The sequence below is a fragment of the Schistosoma mansoni genome, chromosome W (assembly GCF_000237925.1).
Source record: "Schistosoma mansoni strain Puerto Rico chromosome W, complete genome".
Classification (NCBI taxonomy): Eukaryota; Metazoa; Platyhelminthes; class Trematoda; order Strigeidida; family Schistosomatidae; genus Schistosoma; species Schistosoma mansoni.
Window position 1 is genome coordinate 54,678,512 of NC_031502.1, and position 19,267 is coordinate 54,697,778.

At 40.5% G+C, this 19,267-nt stretch overlaps 1 protein-coding gene across 1 annotated transcript in view; it reads right to left on the minus strand.

Annotated features, from left to right (window-relative positions):
• The window catches only part of Smp_173140 (subfamily M3A non-peptidase homologue (M03 family)), a gene marked incomplete at both ends in the record, with an annotated part of 31,663 nt that extends 14,397 nt beyond the window's left edge, over positions 1 to 17,266 (minus strand). The window contains 5 exon segments of the mRNA XM_018790188.1: positions 788 to 1,100; positions 1,878 to 2,374; positions 5,122 to 5,466; positions 16,516 to 17,185; positions 17,189 to 17,266. Coding sequence (XP_018655556.1) covers positions 788 to 1,100; positions 1,878 to 2,374; positions 5,122 to 5,466; positions 16,516 to 17,185; positions 17,189 to 17,266 — 1,903 coding nt within the window.
• Between the last annotated feature and the right edge of the window lie 2,001 nt (positions 17,267 to 19,267).

The following is a 19,267-nucleotide window of genomic DNA, read 5'->3' on the forward strand; positions in this document are numbered from 1 at the left end:
ACTACATGAATCGATTTACTGAAGTCGTCAGTCAGACAGTCAGTCAGCTACAACATAGGACCAGGCACATATATGCATCGGTCAAAGTTGCCATAACTCGTTAGCACAACAAGATGAACACCGGATTCATAGAAGTAGTTAATTTAGTGGTGGTAATATATAAAAGATAGGTTATATATAAGGATATAGTATAGGAAGGAGGAAAGTTATGAAGCAATCTTAATCTCAAGGTTTAAGGGAAGATAAAGAGTGTATACACCTACGCCATTCTGATCGATTCTGAGTCATGTCACCTAGAATCTCCAACCTTTGGTTACGATGGTCACGCGGACTCCAACCAAGTAGTCTGCATCTGCCAACATGACTCAGACTAGAAGTTAGTGACTTCAAGCACCGATGCCACGTTTTGGTTTGGCCGCCCCTAACTTTCTTCCAACCATCCCCTGCACTAGTCAGCATTGCGCGTTGTGGTAATCGGTGTTCAGGCATACGTAACACGTGGCCTAACCATCTCAGTTGATGAAGATTCATGACCTCATCAACTGAAGTACTATATTTTATTTAGCCTTTGATGTGTTTCCTGTCTATTTTTCAATATAACATCACTACTAATCAATCAATGTAATGGTAGCAATGTGGTCAGTTAGAAAACTTAACAACCGTACGATTAAGTAATGTTGGGCTTGAACAATCATCCTTATTCATGCTTTGACACCAAATTAAGCTCAACTCAAAGCTAGTACTGCTAAAAGTAATGATAATCAGATTTCATATGAAAAATGTTTACCAGATATATCTAGATTTGTATTGGCCCATTCTTTCAGTAGCTTGAAGTCACGCTCTCCAACTTGTGTTAAAAGAGATCTGGAAGGTTCTAGGACATCAGCGATAAGTTCATCAGGAGACGAAGGAGAGTGTGAATAAGGAGAACTCCAAACAACAGACAACCAGTCTTTACAACCAAGATATTTTGCCAAAGTTCTTCGTAAATGACGAATATCCTGTATACGCTGATCATTAGACGCACATAAACCAGTAGATGGGCCAAAATAACGACCACTTGCACGTCGTACCCAGTATTCCCATACGGTTTTGCGTATCTATTAAAGTATATAGGCTCATATAATAGGTAAACCAACTAGAAAATACATGTATTAATGATATGTGAATATCTGAATTTTGTAGAAATCTGGACATTCTGAAAATATTTTTACAATAAGGACTCATACTAACAGTAAAATCGCAGATGAACAGGGAGTACTGAAATAGTGTTTGATTTTGGGTTTGCAACTTTTCACCAAAGTAAATACCTAACAACTAAGACTTTACGTTTTAGATTTCAAGGTTCTTTTATTTGTAGCATATAACTTCTAGTAAGACAGAGCTCACAGAAATCTAACACATAAAAAAGTGAAAATATTTTGAAAAGTGGAAGGCAAAGTCGTACACCTTGCAAATAAATGAAGAGAAATTTTATTTTTTCAAACAATTCACCTAACAATACAACGAAGAAAACCTCAGAGTTAGGGACGACCAACTTCCCTCTATGAAGAATGTAATAAGCAGGATCAAAACATGCTTCTAATATGATGCATATTTGATAACGCCTCAAGATGACACTGAATTGCACCATCCCTAGGAACTCAACTGAAGAACCACAATGGACTTGCAGGTTCTAGTCATACACAGTTATCTTTCATAACACAGTGTCAGTTTTTTCACACAAGCATGGTGGATAATTCTGTAGGTTTCAGGTTACCATTTAACTGCTAAGGAAAATCTAAATGGTTCATGTTTTTAAATCTGTCCAGTTTTTTGATATGCTACGACCTTCATTTAAAGATACACAGAAAATAGTTTTTAGATACTGAACTCACTTCACTAGTACTACAGTGTTTTAGGAATTCACTGACTACATCATTTGAAATTAAGCTAACATGCATCCCAGCTATATGTCCTCCATTTTCTTTACCACCTAAGACTGCTGGTAGCCAGTAAGGAGCTGATGGAGCTAGGTCTGACTCAGCGACTTTGATATCTGTGGCACCTGTGAGGATCTCTAAAGATGACGGTATTGTTACACGACCACTATATTTTGACCTGTAATACTGAGGCAATGAGACTATAGCACAAGATGCAATCATAGCTTGAAATTTAGCTTCTTCTTTCTCGACAGCAGCATAACTGTCATGTATCACTTCCAAAGATTTGCGGGCGTTTGGTGGAGTAATATGTGGAGAGGTTGAGGTTTTGCTAGTTTCTTGAATAATATCATTCAATTCAGAAAATGAAATGATTTTGCCAGATTTGTTACTGGCAAGCAATAATCCAGTACCCACCGACCAACAATCATATATCCATACATCCAGTAAGCCTGAGATTGTAAAACAAATAAAATATCAAAAAAGATTGTTTCAAGACATAAAATGACTGTGTGTTACTCAAAAATTTTGAGTGCCTAATTTATGGATGAATCAACATTTTAAAAATACATTTTTTATAAATTTGTATTCAGGCTAAAACAAATGTCATTGATTTGACCTTTAATATAAGCACCGTTCATTGAATCCATAGTTGTTTCTTGACTGAACAGATCCACTTTCCCTCAAATACCCTGGTAAAATCGAAAATGGAAAGAGTCAGCTCTCTTCGAAGTGCTCTCATATGGTCGTGTTAATAGCCATTGCCAGGAAAGTCTAACTCATTGCCTTCCTGTGAAGGGTTGTTATTTATGGAAATCAGAGGTTGAAAAGCGAATGCCTGGCACGCGGATCAGGTTGGTAGATACGAAGAATTCATCTAGAAGGGTTGGAAGACCCTGATTCCAAAATAATGGTGTACAATTGCTCCAGAATCCCGATGGATCGAGTGGGGGTATGAATATATTTCTGGTCACCTGCTGCCATAGTATTGCATACCCCCACGTTCTTCTATTGCCTTGTGGATTGGACCCTTCAATCAAAGGCTCGAGAAGTGGGCCTTTAAGAAAAAACCTACTTCAGTTTGGGCGGCCGGGCAGCATCCCGGTCCTCTCACAACAGGAGAATGACCAGCGAATAAATTGATCTGTTCGTTCCGCTTTATTGATAAATTAAAAGATGATTAGTAACCATTTAGTTCAAGTGTTTTTGTTTTACTTCACTTGACTTCTATCCCGCTTCCTTTCCATTCTGTTTACCTTTATTTTCCAACTGTTATGTTTGAAGCGATTACGAAGTTCCCTAATCTGAGAATGGAACACTCTGTGACCAAAGACCGATAAGCTAGCTATCCTGACATGTCCTAGCCCCGCTAACTAGAGTGAGAAGTTCAAATCTGAAGTAAGGAAATATGTTTCGCAAGCAGCCAGAAACACAAGTAATCACGAAAAGCCTAGTCGGAAATACACTCATTTATATATTGGTTTGTACACCCATTTTCGATTAACAATCAGAATAAATCACATATATGAAAGACACTTCATACAAGAATATCGTACAGAATAAAATGTCATAGAGGGAAAACAAAACAAATACTATAGTGAGTGATCAAATTGAATTAAACGGAATTAGTGTTGAATAGAAATCATAGTGAGTAATCAATCTAATTTTGATTTTTCATCCCGCATAACACACGGTAGCTCGTCTATGGTAAAATTTCGGCTCTGTCTAAACGACCTCAAGACACTAAATGGCCGAAATTTCGAATGCGACCACCAAATACGGATTCTGAACCAACTTTTCTGGGACTACACATGCAATTAAAGCTGAATTACTTTGATGTTGGTCAGTTTATAATACTAGGCCGCGATATGAAAGCTGTCTAGAACTGCTATCTATCGGTCCATTACGACCCCCTGCTTGTTTATTTATTTTATTTAAACACATAAATATTGGTACGAAGAGGCAACAGATATATATGCGCCACACAAATCTCGTTTGATTTGTGTGAGAGCTGTGATACTGCCCAGATACCCAAACTAAAGCAGGTGGTTTTCTTAGGGGGCTACACCCGGAGCCTTTGATCTAAAAACCTGATCCACAAGGCAGTGGAGCATCGTGAGGAGATGTAGTCCCATGGTGGCCGGTGACCAACGATTGATTCATACGCCATTTATTCCCTCAGGATACTAGAGCACATGTAAAACATTGGTTTGGAATCAGGGTTTCCCAACTCCCCTAAGTGGACTTTCCGTGACCACCAACCCGGTTAGTGCGCCGGACATTCGCTTTTCGTCCTCTCGATTCCGTAAACAACAGTGATGCCACGAGAAGGCAGTGAGTAGGACTTGCCTGATGGAGGCTGTATAAGCGTAACCATGTGAGAGCGTTTCGGGAGGGAGAGCGGACCCTCCCCGCTCTCAATCGTACCACGGCGTTTGGGGGCACCCCCGACTTGGGGTGCTAAAGATTGTGAAAGTCAGTGGTTTGGGACGTTATCAGACATGGCTCAGAATAGAGTGGCAGTCCTAATATAGTCCTCTCCTACATTCTTCATAAAAGTGGGAAAAACTAGATTAGCTGAAAGAATACTTTTGTTACTTCGTCTCCTACATTTAGCAGAAAGTGGACCTAGCAGCTGAACCTATAACCCTAGTTTGTGTTCAGAAGAAATTTGTGATACCCCTCCCTCTTCCTTGGTAGGATATGACTTGGTAAACAAGTTCGTTAATTTTCGTTAATTTGTTTGTCGTTTTCCATCACTTCGTACTCTTCATTATCTAATTGTCTACATACCTTTTAGTACGTAAATTGGCGAAACTATAATTTATGGACGAACCCATCACGTATAAGATAACACGTTTCGGATTTTGGCGCGAAATTTACTTAGCCAATTGGCTAGAGTTTTGACATTATGGCCTGTCAGTTCGCGATGAAAACCCTAAATTTAATTCCTAACCCTAACTATCAACTATAAATCATAATTCTAATTCCTCAAACAGGCTTATAACCGTCATTTGGTTTTGGTTCTTAGGTGGAAACTTTCAAGGTCAGTCTAGCGTCGCTAATAGGTCGTCCATAAATTATTGTCTCACCTTAGAATTTGAGAGATCTCAGGCTTCATATTATACAATGAGAATCATATTAAGTGATATAAAAGCCTGTTATGACCAGTAAGCATTTTCAAGCCACCTGTAGTTACCTTTCTCATACTCATCCAACTTTGAAGATTGTCTGAGTGTTAAAAGAGCTTCGCATATGGATGAATCGCGATGAAAATATTCACGCCTAGCCGCCTTGAATTTTTGATACAGACGTGGTACTATCAAATTCCAAGTGCGATCATTCTTCAAGGTGGTCAAACAACTTAGGTTACGAAATGCTTGTTCCACTGGGAAAGACGCTTGTTCAAGCGAAGATATGATGGTAATGTCGCTTTTTGAAAGCTCACCTCTTTGGATATTATCTGACAACTTTGATAGTGATACTTGATAGTTCATTATAAGTCTGGAAACGCCACCGAAAACTCGGTCTGGTTTCAGGTCATCTAAACTATTAATATAACATGCAACTTATTAACAAACTTACTTAGAGATGTTCAACGGTTCCAGAATGTTTTTTGACACATAAGACTCACTAGGTATTTCAGGAATAAGGTAGTACGATGATCCATGTTCACTTTTATAGCTTCCATCAGGACTATAACTCCTTAAACTGAGAACACATCGCTTGGGTAAAAACCGCAAGGTCAGTAACCGAAGCATCGTTTGGACCGCCTCCAAGAATCCAAACGTCAATCTACTCTGGGCAGATATTCAGATTCGGATTTGTATATTGACGTTAATAGGTCGACAACGCGTGCTACGAGTTTTGTAGTAGGCTTCTTCAAGTTCACATTTTTTCACAAATAAGTAAACCGCGTGTTTCAAAAAGGGTAGTGATTTCGTACTTGTTGTGATTATCGTTGCTTTTGTGTATTTGTCGCATCAAAAAGCATTCTTGGTCTACTTTAACTTGAATTATTTCAGTTAGTGTTTGAAATTTTGTTGAAAACTTTGTCTCGTGGTACCTTTTTTGCATATACTCTGACGCTCGTGTTATTATTGTGATCATATTGTGTTTTTAACCCTAATCTGATTACAATGGTTGGCAGTGCTTACAAATGTGGACAGCCGAACTGTATATTCCCCGTAGATGAAGGGATGCAGTGTGATAAATGCAAAAAAAGGTTCCACAAGATGTGTACCCGTCTTAGTCCAACTGCATACAAAAGATGCTCTAAGCCTAATTCGCACTGGCTTTGCATGTTCTGTTGTACTAACAAGACAACATTAATCCAGGAGGCTATGAGCCTATTGGCTCTAGCCTGTAAAAAGAGCGATAGTGAGTGCGCTAGTAACGCAATTACTGACAGTGAAGACTGTGTCAGTGTTGTAAGCGCTGTTACAAAACGCTCTAAACAACCTACTGTGAATTATGACAAAGTGAAACTTCCCTTACAACTAACGGGGAGTAAATCACCACCTGATATTGACATGAGTAATCATGCATCTTTAGTAGAAATTGAGGACCCGGATAAAATCGTCACCATCCTCAATAGTCTCGATGTTGCTGTCCTGAATGACGAAAAATGGACCGCAGTAAGGAGGATAAGAAAAGGAAAAAAAGCTAAAGATAAAACACACTTGGTTGATAAGTCATTGAGGAACTCGCAGTCTGAGTCACTCAATGCACGACCAAACTCTAATGGAACGGCAGAACATCACCCTAGCGCGACTGAGAGGAACCTAATATCATCAAATATTATTGTGAGTAAACTATCAGAGTCTAACGATCCAGATCCTAAATTTAGACACACCCATGACTAAGAGATGCTCGGAGAATATATCCGTAGCATATCACCAGATAACACTAAAGGTGTTCAGGTCAAAAATTGGTTAGAATAGGTAAAATGGCCGATGACAGTGTTCTACCCCGACCATGTAGACTCCTTAAGGTAATCCTAGGGCCGGAGGAACAACGTAATCTTCTTTTAAGTAACGCTCGAAGTCACGACAACTCTGACATTCGAGTTAGACTGGATATGTCTCTTGAAGATAGAATAAGAAGGAAGACGGCACTAGCTGAACTAGAAGCCCGTCGACAAAACGGTGAGGAAAATCTCCGATTAGTGGGTTTTCGAATAATCAGGTCTTGGAAGCGAATGCTACCAAGGCCTGTGTGGATAGGTCGTTCTCCCTAGGAGTTTTATATGCCCACGCTCGTAGTCTAAGATAGAAATTCTACGAGCTAGGAGCATTAGTGGACAAATTAGGACCACTCATTGTAGCTCTGACTGAAACTTGGTTAGTCCATGACTTTGATATTACCCCAGAATTATCCGGATACCATTGTTTAAGAAGTGATAGACATAGATGCAGTAAAGGAGCTGGCGTCCTTTATTACATAGCCAACAATATAAATATCCGCTCCTCCGTCTGCGAATCCCATGATAGTGGAACTAGTGAAGTCATTAGCCGTGAGCTCATTATCGGATGTTGTACATTTGTACTCGGTGTCATCCATCGCAGCCCAATCTGCTCAGCTAATGACTTTATTTTAGAGCAATGGAGTGCAAATAACAGATGCTTGATATTAGGAGACTTTAATGCACCTGACATTAGTTGGACTGGGATGACCACGAAAGGATCTATAAACTCCTTTGATAGCAGGTTCTTGGAAACAGTAGTGGAGCACGCATTAGTACAGCATGTATACAAACCTACACGTTTTGGTGCAAACCAAGGTTCTTCTCTGTTGGACTTGGTAATCACTCATGAGACTGAGGATATTGCCAACCTAAATATTCTTCCCCCGTTAGTAAATAGCGATCACGCTGCTTTATCATTCACGTTTAGAGCTAGTGACATGGTATACGATCAGATTAAGCCTCGCCCAAACATATGGAGAGCTAATATACCAGCCATTCAGGGGTGTGCTATTAAGATAGATTGGTCAGTAGATACTAGCTCATCAGTTGACGAGGCGTGGTCTATATTTAAAGGCAAGTTTAGTGCAGTCACGTCCCCGTTCATACGATACCTGGTACCACGTAGACCGAATAATAGTCCGCCATGGATAACTAAACAAGTCGGGAAACTTCTTAGGTGTAGGAAAAAGCAATGGAATATGTTCATCTCTACTGGCTTAGAACAGTGCAGATCCAGCTATTGTAAGATTAGAAATACTTGTAAAGCGTTAATTAGTAGTACTGGACAGTCATATGAAAAACAATTGGTTAGGGATTGTAAATATAGTCCAAAACAGTTATTCTCGTATATAAGGAGGCAAACTCAGAGAAGTGATGGAATCCCATCACTTTTGGTATAAAAAATCCGTTCATTTTGGCAAGAAATGATACCGAAAAAGCCGAAGCTTTATCGAAATATTTTAGTAAAGTTTTTTTCTACCCACAATGAGGAACGACCCCCTATTCATTGTGACTGTGGCGTCTTGTTGATGGACCCTGTAATTATTGAGGAAGTTACTATCTTAAGACTACTTCAGCACCTCAAAGCCGATAAGTCTAGTGGTCCTGATGATATTCATCCTAGGATTATGATAGCCCTATCAGATAAAATTGCTGAACCTTTAGCGGTACTGTTTGATATGTCCCTGCGACAGTCCAAATTGCCCAGAGACTGGAAAGACGCGATAATCAGTCCGGTGTATAAAGCTGGGAGTAGAGATTTTTTGTTGGTAACTATCGACCCGTCAGCTTAACTAGTGCAGTCGTAAAATTAATAGAAAAAATTATTAGGATGGCTGTTATAAACTACGTGGAAGGACATGATCTTTTGTCCAAGGAACAATATCGTTTTCGAAAAGGTCTATCATGTTTGACAATTCTTCTCATTGCAAGAGAAGATTGGGCTGAGGCAAAAGATCGCAATATTCCTATAGATGTCATTTTCATAGATCTAAGTAAAGCCTTTGATATGGTTTCCTATTCTGGTCTTAAATTAAAACTAGAAAGTTTTGGAATTCATTATGCAGTCATAGACTGGATAAGGGACTTTCTTCATGAAAGGAGACAAAGGGTAAGAGTAAATGGAGCTCTCTCATCGTGGGAGCCAGTGAAAAGTGGAGTCCCCAAAGACACAATTTTAGGTCCTCTTCTCTTTTTACTTTATATAAATGAATTACCAACTATAGCTAAGTCATCCGTCCTACTATTCGCCGATGACATAAAGATTTGGAGACCCATATATAGTATGTCAGACAGAATAGTTTTACAGGAAGATCTTAACTCATTAGTGGCATGGATGAACGGGTGGTCACTAGAAGTAAATCCTAACAAAAGTGTAGTGATTCAATGAAATAACTACGATGATTCGTATTACTACACAATATGTGGACTAGTGTTGCCCAAAGTAAGAAACTATAAAGATTTAGGAGCCATACTAAGTAATGATCTCAAAACAACCAGTCACTGTAAGGCTGCTGCTGCAAAAGGCTATAGGGCATTATGGTCTATTCGTAGATCTTTCCGGTATCTGGATGGGGAAATGTTTAGATTATTATACCCAACTTTCGTACGGCCACATTTGGAATATGGGATTCAAGCAGCGAGTCCTTGTTTCAAATATGAGGCGGATATGTTGGAACGAGTCCAACGCCGTAGGACAAAAATGGTAAAAGGCCTATCTGGCCTATCTTATGAAGACAGACTGAGACACCTCAACTTATTTCCGTTATCTTACCGGCGAATACGGGGTGATCTAATATTGGCATATCGTATCCTGAACGATGACATTGGTACTAACATGTCCTATCTTTTCCTCCCGTCTAGGGCTGATCATTTGAGAGGACATTCAAAGAAAGTCCGAAAACCGAGATCAAATCGTCTACGTCTGGAGTTTCGTTTCTCGCACCGAGTAGTGAATTACTGGAATTGTCTACCAGAGCACGTAATATCAGCACCTTCTGTTGATATATTCAAGACGAGATTGGACCTCCATAGTGTAACAAACTGAAAGGATTAAAATAGGTCAATAGACCTCCTTTCCTTATTACTGAAGACTGCAGACCTCATTTCATCGTGTGAAATAGTTCAAATGGTTGTGGACGGAATGGAAGAAGCTTTCGCTTAATGGGCATCCGTGTCTAGTAGTAGTGGATCACTAATACCTCCAAGCAGGAACCTAGGTATGTTAACGATAATAGGAAAAAAAGAAATTGGTAAATCGTAATAATATGTTATCCTTAGTCCTTAAGAATAGGTCAAGTTTCCTCTTAAAGGACTCCTGGGATGTCGCTTGACTAGCTCAGTCGGCAGCGAATTCCAGCATTTGACAACTCTCAAGGAGTAGAAGTTGTGTCTACAGTCCGTTCTGCTATGTTGGGTCTCCAGTTTCTGGGTTAGTATTGTGACTAAGCTTAAGATGTTTAAGGGGATGACCAGAAGTGTTAAGGATAGTGTAAGTCATAAGAAGGTTGTGGACGGAATAGAAGAAGCTTTCTCCTAACGGGCTCTCGTATCTACTAGCAGTGGACCACCGATGCTGCCAGGTTAAAACCTTGGTGTATTTAACAACAAAAGAGGAAACTATCAGTAATCCTTAGGAACATGTCAAGTTTCCTTTTAAAAGGACTCCTGGTAGCTCGATTAGACTATTTTATGCCACAGCGAATTCCAAAATTTGACTACTCGTAGAAGGTATATCTACAGTCCGTTCTACTGTGTTATCTCTAGTTCTGAGTGTTGCTCCTAGGGTTTGTGTTGGAACTGACCTCGAATTGGTATTTAAGAGGATGCTCAGAAGTGTTTAGGTGCTGTAGGTCACTAGAAGATAACCTCTGAGACGCCTATATTCCCATTTATAAAAGTTCACTGGTTGGAGGCGCTCTTCATAAGGCTTGAGTTTGAGTCCCCGGACTGATTTCGTGGCTCACTATTCGGTATGCCCTTATATATACTTATCCTCTTAGAGTGAAGCAAGGAACACCATATTTCCATTCCTTTTGAAGTGTTAAAGATAAGTCTGTAGTTATCCGCTCAACTATGAAGTTGAGTCAGATCCTCCTGTAGTTCCAGCCTATTCCCTTGATTGCAAACGTCTCCCCAGAGTTTCACATCAGCGGCGAAAAGTAATAAATCAGGCGATACCTTCTGAGAAAGTCATTTATATCAATCAAGGAATGAAAGGGTCTTGGTACTGAACCGTGAAAAACCCACTAGGACATCCTGCAACCTGAGGAAAAGTGACCTTAATAAGTCGATTATTCAGATATGAAATAAGCCAATCAATAGATGGTGGCTTGATATCTATTTCTTGGGCTTACTGATACGACATCTATGAGTGATCCCATCAAAACCTTTGAAGACAATGCATATTACATCAGTCTTCCCTCTTTGAGATCAAGGGTGATTTTTAACTCGTCCACTGCAATCAGCAGGTTGATTATATCAGAATGACCCCTCCTAAAACTATGCTGTTGGGGTGGAAAGGGGTTTGTGGATGGTAAGCAGGCACTTAGACCGTCTCATATCACAGACTGTTACGTCCAATTATGAGTTTTTGCCCGTTCCAACTATTGAAGTACTGGCCGTCGATATTCGCAAATCACGAACCCAAGTAGGCAAGAGAACCAAAACTCCAAATTAGATACCAAGTTTATTCGCAATTCACAAATAATCGACCAAAGTCGTTCTAACAACAATAATTATAACAATTACAAAACAAACCTTCAATTTTGTAGGTTCCCGGAGCAAAAACTCCCAAATACCAAACCAATGTCAAAGAAACAAGCAAACTAGACAATTGGCTAAAAACGAAGCCCACTCTATACCCTATAAAATCTAAAAACAAAAAAGAGAGTTCAAACAGCTTCGAAAAAAAGGGAGACAGCCATTTGTATCGGAATACTGTTTTCAGCACTTTATTTTATAATTACACAATTCCATACTTCCTTCTGAACTACCTTCATTTATACAGTTCCTTACCCACTCATACCTTGCCCACACTTATTTTTCTTTAACACATTAGTATGTTCTTACCTAATAAATACTTCAGTAACAGACAAATAGACTAAATGGCTATACCTTAACTATTCCTCCATGAATATTGTGTGCTCTGCTTTTCGTCCTTCCTTTTTCTTACACCTTTTTCAGCCTCCTGCAGATACTCCACCGAAAACAGATATGGCACGGGTGACTTCGTCCTACACCGTTATTAATGCTTCCGATATTCTGGAGGGATATAAGTTCGAAACTTCTAAAAGCCCCCAACTTCGCATGTATCTATTCTCGACCATCAGTTGTATGTTGCAACGCTACCTCCATAAAGTGCGCCAAGTGTGATACTGATATTGACATGTTTCTTATGAAATCCATTTACATTCATATCTTATGAAATATCAACCCAGCTGAGTAATTTTCAACAGTGAAAATTGTAACTTCTTTAACAATTTGATCTTGCCTGTAAACCGGCATGCCTCATGTAACAATCTGTTATTTGAGAATTTATTATTATTATTATTATTAAACCAAAATGTCCGAAAAGAATGATATAAACAAACAAGTCCAAAGGTTTAGTAAAACAAACACATCCAAAAAACACAGTAAAATTGATGTACAGTAAAAAAGGTTTTAATCAGCCAAATGTCTTCAGTTCTCCCGTAACACAGACTCCATAGATTTTGAGGTTATTGAGAGGAGTGCCAGAGAAATTTCAGTAGCTGGTGACTCGGTATGAAAACTTGTGTGCTCAGGGTATTTCTTCGTTCTTAGCTTTTGAATTTCCATGCCATCTACTTCTAGTCGTCTTGACATAATAGGAAGTAAAGGAGAGAATATATGAGGCCCAAAATTATCCTTAGGCATTCTAAACAAACCTCGCGATTTGTAATAAGAAAGTGGATTTATTCACGTTTGGAGACATAAGGTTTCCATCGCGCCTATCCTGCCGCGCGTATTTGCTAACTTGCGCCTATTACTCCTCGTGAAGAAGCACTGGCCACCCACCAGCCTTCTCCAACCAACTCTGTTTTGGTCTCTCCTTTCCATTTGCTATTTATCCTTTTGATGTCTGTATCCAACTCCTGATTCTATGCGTTCTTTGTTGTTCCTCTTTCCCTTCCCATTGAGGACAACAAGTTAAGGGTTGCCTCATGATACAGTTTGATGATTTCCTCAATGTGCGCTGTATTCACTCCCAGCCTCTTTTCTTAATTTCCTATTCAGTTAAGAGCTGATTTATTCTCTCTCACAGCAGGCTGTTGCTAATGGTATAAGGCCAACGGACACTGAGTACCTTGCGTAGACAATTCTTTATAAATACTTGTACCATTTTGATGATGGTTGTGGTAGTTCTCTATGCTTTATGGCCATATTTACTCATTTATTTGAACACATAAATAATGGCGAAAGGGGGCACCAAATACATATGCGACATACAAAGAATGGTCATTTCAATTAATTGTGTGACGGCTATGATACTGCCCAGGTGCACAGACCGAAACAAGTGGTTTTCTTAGGGGACCACACCCAGAGCCTTTGACCTAAAGGTCTAATCCACAAGGCAGTCGAGTATCGTAAGGAGATGTAGTCCAGTGGTGGCCGGTGACCAATAATTGGTTTAGACGCCGTTTGTTCCTTCAGGATACTGGAGCCCATGTGCACCATTTGTTTGTAATCAGGGTTTTCCAACTCACCTAGGTGGGCTCGCCGTGTTCACCAACCTGGTTAAAGCGTCGGACATTCGCTTTTCGTCCTCTCAATTTCGTAAACAACAGTAATGCCACGATAAGGCAGTGAGTAGGACTTCCCTGTCAGAGGCTGTATACGCGTGGCCATGTGAGAGCATTTCGAGAGGGAGGTTGGCCCCTCCCCACTCTCGGCCGTACCAGGGCGTCTGGGGCCGATACAGTAGAACTGTCGTAACATTTGTATTGAAAATTTTCACTTCGATGTGCGTTGATAGTTGTTTTGAGTTCCATATGTTCTTCAACCTCAGGAATGCTGCCCTTGCTTTGCCAGTCCTCACCTTCACGTCTGCACCCAATCCTCCACGCTCATCGATAATGTTGATCAAGTACGTGAAAGATTCCAGGTCTTCCAGAGTTTCTCGATCAAGTGTGATTGAGTTGGAGTTCTACGTATCGTATTTCAGTATCTTGGTTTTTCTCTTGTATGTCTTGAGGCCTACTGCTGTAAAAGCTGCTGCTACATTGGCTGTCGACCTGGATTTGTTCGAGTGTGTGGAATAGAAGGACCAGGTCATCTGCTAAGTTCAAGTAGTCTAGCGGCATCCAACCTGTCCATTGTATTACGTGCTTCCCCTCAGATTTCTAGGTCTTCAAAATCCGCTCGACCAAAAGAAGAAATGGAAAGGGAGAGAGGAGATGGCCTCACCTGACTCCAGTCATCACCTGAGATGAGTCTGTGAGCTGTCCTCCACACACGACTTTGCAGTGTAGTCTATCATTTGAATTCCGGATTATGTTGACGATTTTCTCAGGTACATCATAGCGTCGAAGAAGGTTCCATAAAGTTCGCTTATTCACTTTGTCAGACGCTTTCTCATAATCAAGGGAGTTGATGTACAGCGAAGAGTTCCATTCAAATAATTACTCAACGATGATCTGTAGTGTCACGATTTGGCCTGTCCACGATCTATCCTTACGGAATTCAACCTGTTGATCTGTGAGTTCGACGTCTACTGAGTCTTTTATCCGGTTCAACAAAACTATGTCGAAGACCTTTCCTGGCACTGAGAATAATGTAATTCCTCTGTAGTTCTCACATTTGCTCAGATCTCCTTTCTTTGATATCTTGGTGAGACGTAGTTCTTTCTAGTCCGTCGGCACTTGTTCTTCCTCCCAAATCTTGAAAAGAACGTAGAGCATCCTTGCAGTTGCATCCATGCCCGACTTCATTGTTTCAGTTGGTATGTTGTCAGATCCTACTGCTTTCCCACCCTTGATTTGTCTGAGGAACACCCCGATTTCTTCCAGAGTTGGTAGAGTTTTCGTGCCTTAAGGTAACCCTCGTGCTATTGATAGAAGAAACCAGAGAAGTAGTGAATAGGTCTTTATTTCGATCTTCACGCAGTCACAGTGGAGCGTGGGATTATCTGTTCAGACAAACAAAGGCTCTCAACATTCAATATAAGATAATAGGGAATATAACGCTTACAAAAAGTAAGGAAGTGAATGAATACTTGAATAATACTGTTTTAGCATATGCTTGGTTGTTTGGGGTCAACTCTTAACCAACCAACCTGAGCTGTTACATTAGCTTCCCCCTAGAATCGACTTCCGTAGGAACGTCGGTTCGATTAACCTATCTATCGAAAACACCTTAGTTCTATTTCTCATCCCAAGGCGAAATTATCAACTCGCTCACTATTTGACTTACAATCAGTTACGACTAACGCTTTCAACGATAGTCCATGGATGTCTCTTCATTTACTAGCTTGTCATCTTATTTTGTAGCATGTGATCTTTTCTACAACTATCACTGACGGTTTGCTGCGTGCTTTCAAGAGAAAGTGTGAGAATGTGGAATAAGAATATCTGAGGAAGTGCCGCGTTTCTCAGGCCGAATGGCATGCGTACAAACTCGAATAAGCCAAAGGGTGTTGTAATAGCTGTCTTGGGGATATCTTCATCCGCCACTGGGATATTGTGATATGCCCTGGCTAAGTCAATTTTAGTGAATATGTTCATACCCTGTAAACCGTTTGTGAAATCTTGGATATGCGGTATTGGGTACCTATCTGGTAAGGTTTGACGGTTGAGGGCTCTGTAATCCCCGCACGGTCGCCAGTCACCTTCATTCTTCTTTGGGACCATATGCAAAGGGGATGCCCATTGACTATCAGAGGGACGGATAATACCCAGTTGTAGCGTATAATCAAACTCGGCCCTAGCGATTTTGAGCTTATCTGGTGCTAGTCTCCTGGGTTTTGCAAAAACCGGTGCACCTTCGTTTTTGATAGTGTGACTTACTTTTAGTTTGTCTTTAGAAGGCTGTGGGTTTGGTTTAGTTAAGTTTGGAAATTCCGCGAGTTTATCTTGGAATTTCGGTGTTGTTACTGGAGGAGTTTGAATCAAGTTAAGAGAGCTGATGTGACTTTCTTTGCCTTTTGTGTAATACGAAGTTTCTTCTAGTGTTAATCGCCGTTTCTTGGTGTCAACTAGAAATTCGTATCTCTCTAGAAAGTCCATCCCCAGTATTGCCAGATCTAAGTCGGCTACCGTGAAAACCCAAGGGAATTGCCTCCTGAACCCCAAATCTAGGGTTAAGTTTTTCTGCCCAAATGTCGCAATTTTAGTTTTATTTGCAGCTTGAAGTGTAATTGATGATGTTTCTCGACTAATCTCAGTTTTATTTTGAGGGATGATGCTAAGAGCAGCGCCAGTATCCACCAAGAAATTCAAGCCAGAGTTTCTGTCTCTAACATAAAACAAGCGACTGTTTAGGCGCCCCTCCTCAGTCGTCGCGACCTGGGGAGGGGTTACTCGTTTCCCGCTGTCTTAGAATTATGCTTAGGCCAGGCGCATGGTTGCATGCACTTGGTTGAGTTGACACCAAACTTCCAGTGGTACCAACAAAACTGCCCAGGTTGTCTGGACATTTGTGACCTGTTTTGTGACTTGGATCGTGGTCGTTGTGGTGACCCGCTCCTGTTTCTATGACCCATTTGCATTCTGGTGACAGCCTCAGTGAGACTCTTAACACTCGCAATGAGTCCTTCTATAACGGGGTCTTTTGCTGATTCTACTTTTTGTGTGTGATTTATTGTGCCTGGTCCAGTTGGAGGACCTCTCTCCATTATTCTATCGGCTATACGCGCTAAATGAGATAATGAGGTTTCAGGATCTTGTGCATCCAAACAGTGTTGGACGTAGCATGGGAGAGCTTGTATCCATCCTTGTTTTAGGACTGCTTCACCCACTGTGTTATCACCCATTAACACTTGGAGGTGACGCAAAAACTGTGACGGCGACCGATCACCTAGTGTTTCACCTTGAAAAAGTCTTTGGATTCTTTGACTATCTGATAATGATAAACGGTTCATTATCTCTCGTCTTAAGATGGTGTATGGTTGTGGTGATGGTGGATCTAAAATCAAGTCACGGACTTCTTTGGCGACTGAAGGAGGAAGGATAGAACACAAGTCTCTATAGCGAATCCCTTCAGATTTGATATTGTGTCTCGTGAAATAGTGCTCTAGTTGAGCAAACCACAACTCAGGATCACTACGATCAAATTCTGGAAGTCAGGATTTCGTAGTCATAACAGTGTCTATCTCCACTGGTGACAAATCCTCCAGATTATGGGTTTCTATTGAGTCTGACATGAGGTATGTGACAAATATAGCAATAAAGTTAGCACGAAAAATGGTTACTATAACACGAATAACTTAAGATAATACGGAATAAACTAGTTATATACTCAACTTAGTTTACGGATAATCAGGTCTACTTTTACGATTAAGTAAAAAAAAAGTTAATGACAGAAATGAGGTTAAATTTGTGTCCAAAAAGGGCTCACCACTTTCGTGCCTTAAGGTAACCCTCGTGCTATTGATAGAAGAAACCAGAGTAGTGAATAGGTCTTTATTTCGATCTTCACGCAGTCACAGTGGAGCGTGGGATTATCTGTTCAGACAAACAAAGGCTCTCAACATTCAATATAAGATAATAGGGAATATGACGCTTACAAAAAGTAAGGAAGTGAATGAATACTTGAACAATACTGTTTTAGCATATGCTTGGTTGTTTGGGGTCAACTCTTAACCAACCAACCTGAGCTGTTACAGAGTGACATGTGTGGGAAGATCTGTAGGTGCTGCTTCGATGTCGGGCGGATTAAATGAAGCTGGCCAATTCAAAGATTCCCAAAATTGTTCTACCCATCTGTTCCGCTGTTCTTGAATCTGCGTGATTGTCTTTCCTTCTTTGTCCTTGACTGGTCTCCCTGGCTTACTACATATCCCTGCCAGTCTCTTCGTCGTGTCACGTAGTTGTCTCATGTTTCCTTCCCTTGCTGATTTTTCCGCTGTCGTTGCTAGATCTTCCACGTATTTCTTCTTGTCGACTCTAATGATCTTCTTCACTTGCTTGTTTCCTTCTGTACATTTAGCTTATATCTTGACTTTCTCTGCTCGTGTTCGGCTGTTGTTAATTGCTGTTTTCTTGTTGTTTCTTCCTTGAATCTTGTCCAGGGTTTCCACCCAGACCCATTCCTTATGATGATGCCTCTTGCGGTCCAGAACCTCCTAACATGTCGAAGTTAGTGCCTCTTCGATCCCTGCCCAGCTTCCCTCCATGGTATTTCCCCTCTTTGACTAGATCTTGTAAGGCTAAACGTACCGGAAGCTAAATCTAAAATCACATACAACGCTTTCAGTGATATTTGTAAAATATTTTGTCACACTTTTTTTCATCTCAGATTCCACTAGTTGCAATTCCAAGTCGATATGCGTGTTTTTCTGATTACCATTTTTATATCCTTTACCCAGAGCTTCATCATTTAACCTTGTTGAGGTTTATTTACCGTAACCACTGTTAGTTACTTTTACTGTTCTGGTACATTTTTATAGTTACCCCAGAAATATTGTTGTTTTTCAATTTTTTATGACTAGCTTTCGGGGACCTCTTCATTTTTTTATTTTCATCACACCAGATAAAATCGCCGTTAAGTCGTACATGCGATCAAACATTGTGTTCCCTCTCTGCTGAGGATGGCCTACCGTATGACAGCTGGTAAAAGGTGGTTCCGTATGATCTGTACCAATCCATCACCGTCCGCGTATGAACGTTGCTACAGTTGTGTCATAAATTCGATTGTGGCTTTAAACTGATCTCATTTGTCTTCAATCGGTCGAACTGCATTGGCCGACCAGTCTGTTGAAATAGCACAGTCTCTGATTGCCGGAATGTTAGCTTGCCAGGTATTGGGGCAGGGGGGCAAATACATACTGTATAACGTGTCCGAAACCCAAAGTAATGTGCAACGTGATCGCTATTTAATTACAGGTTCCTCACCCCACACCCTATGTACATTCCCCAGAATCACAATTGTAATTACTCTCAGAATGAGAACTTCCCAGTATCAACCCATCACATGAAGACGGCCTCCATATATAACAACAGTCGTAACCACTTCCAGTTACGAGCATTAGACCCCCCTCATGCTCGCACTGGCGCAAATAGTTATAACAGAGGCTACGAGCTTAACCATCAAAACTGTCTTGCAAATAACAGTACACTTTACAGTCAACATGTAACAGATTTTTTTGGAATAAGGCCCCTAGTTGCACCCCTGTTGAAGCATATAGCCCTAGTCATTTCAAACC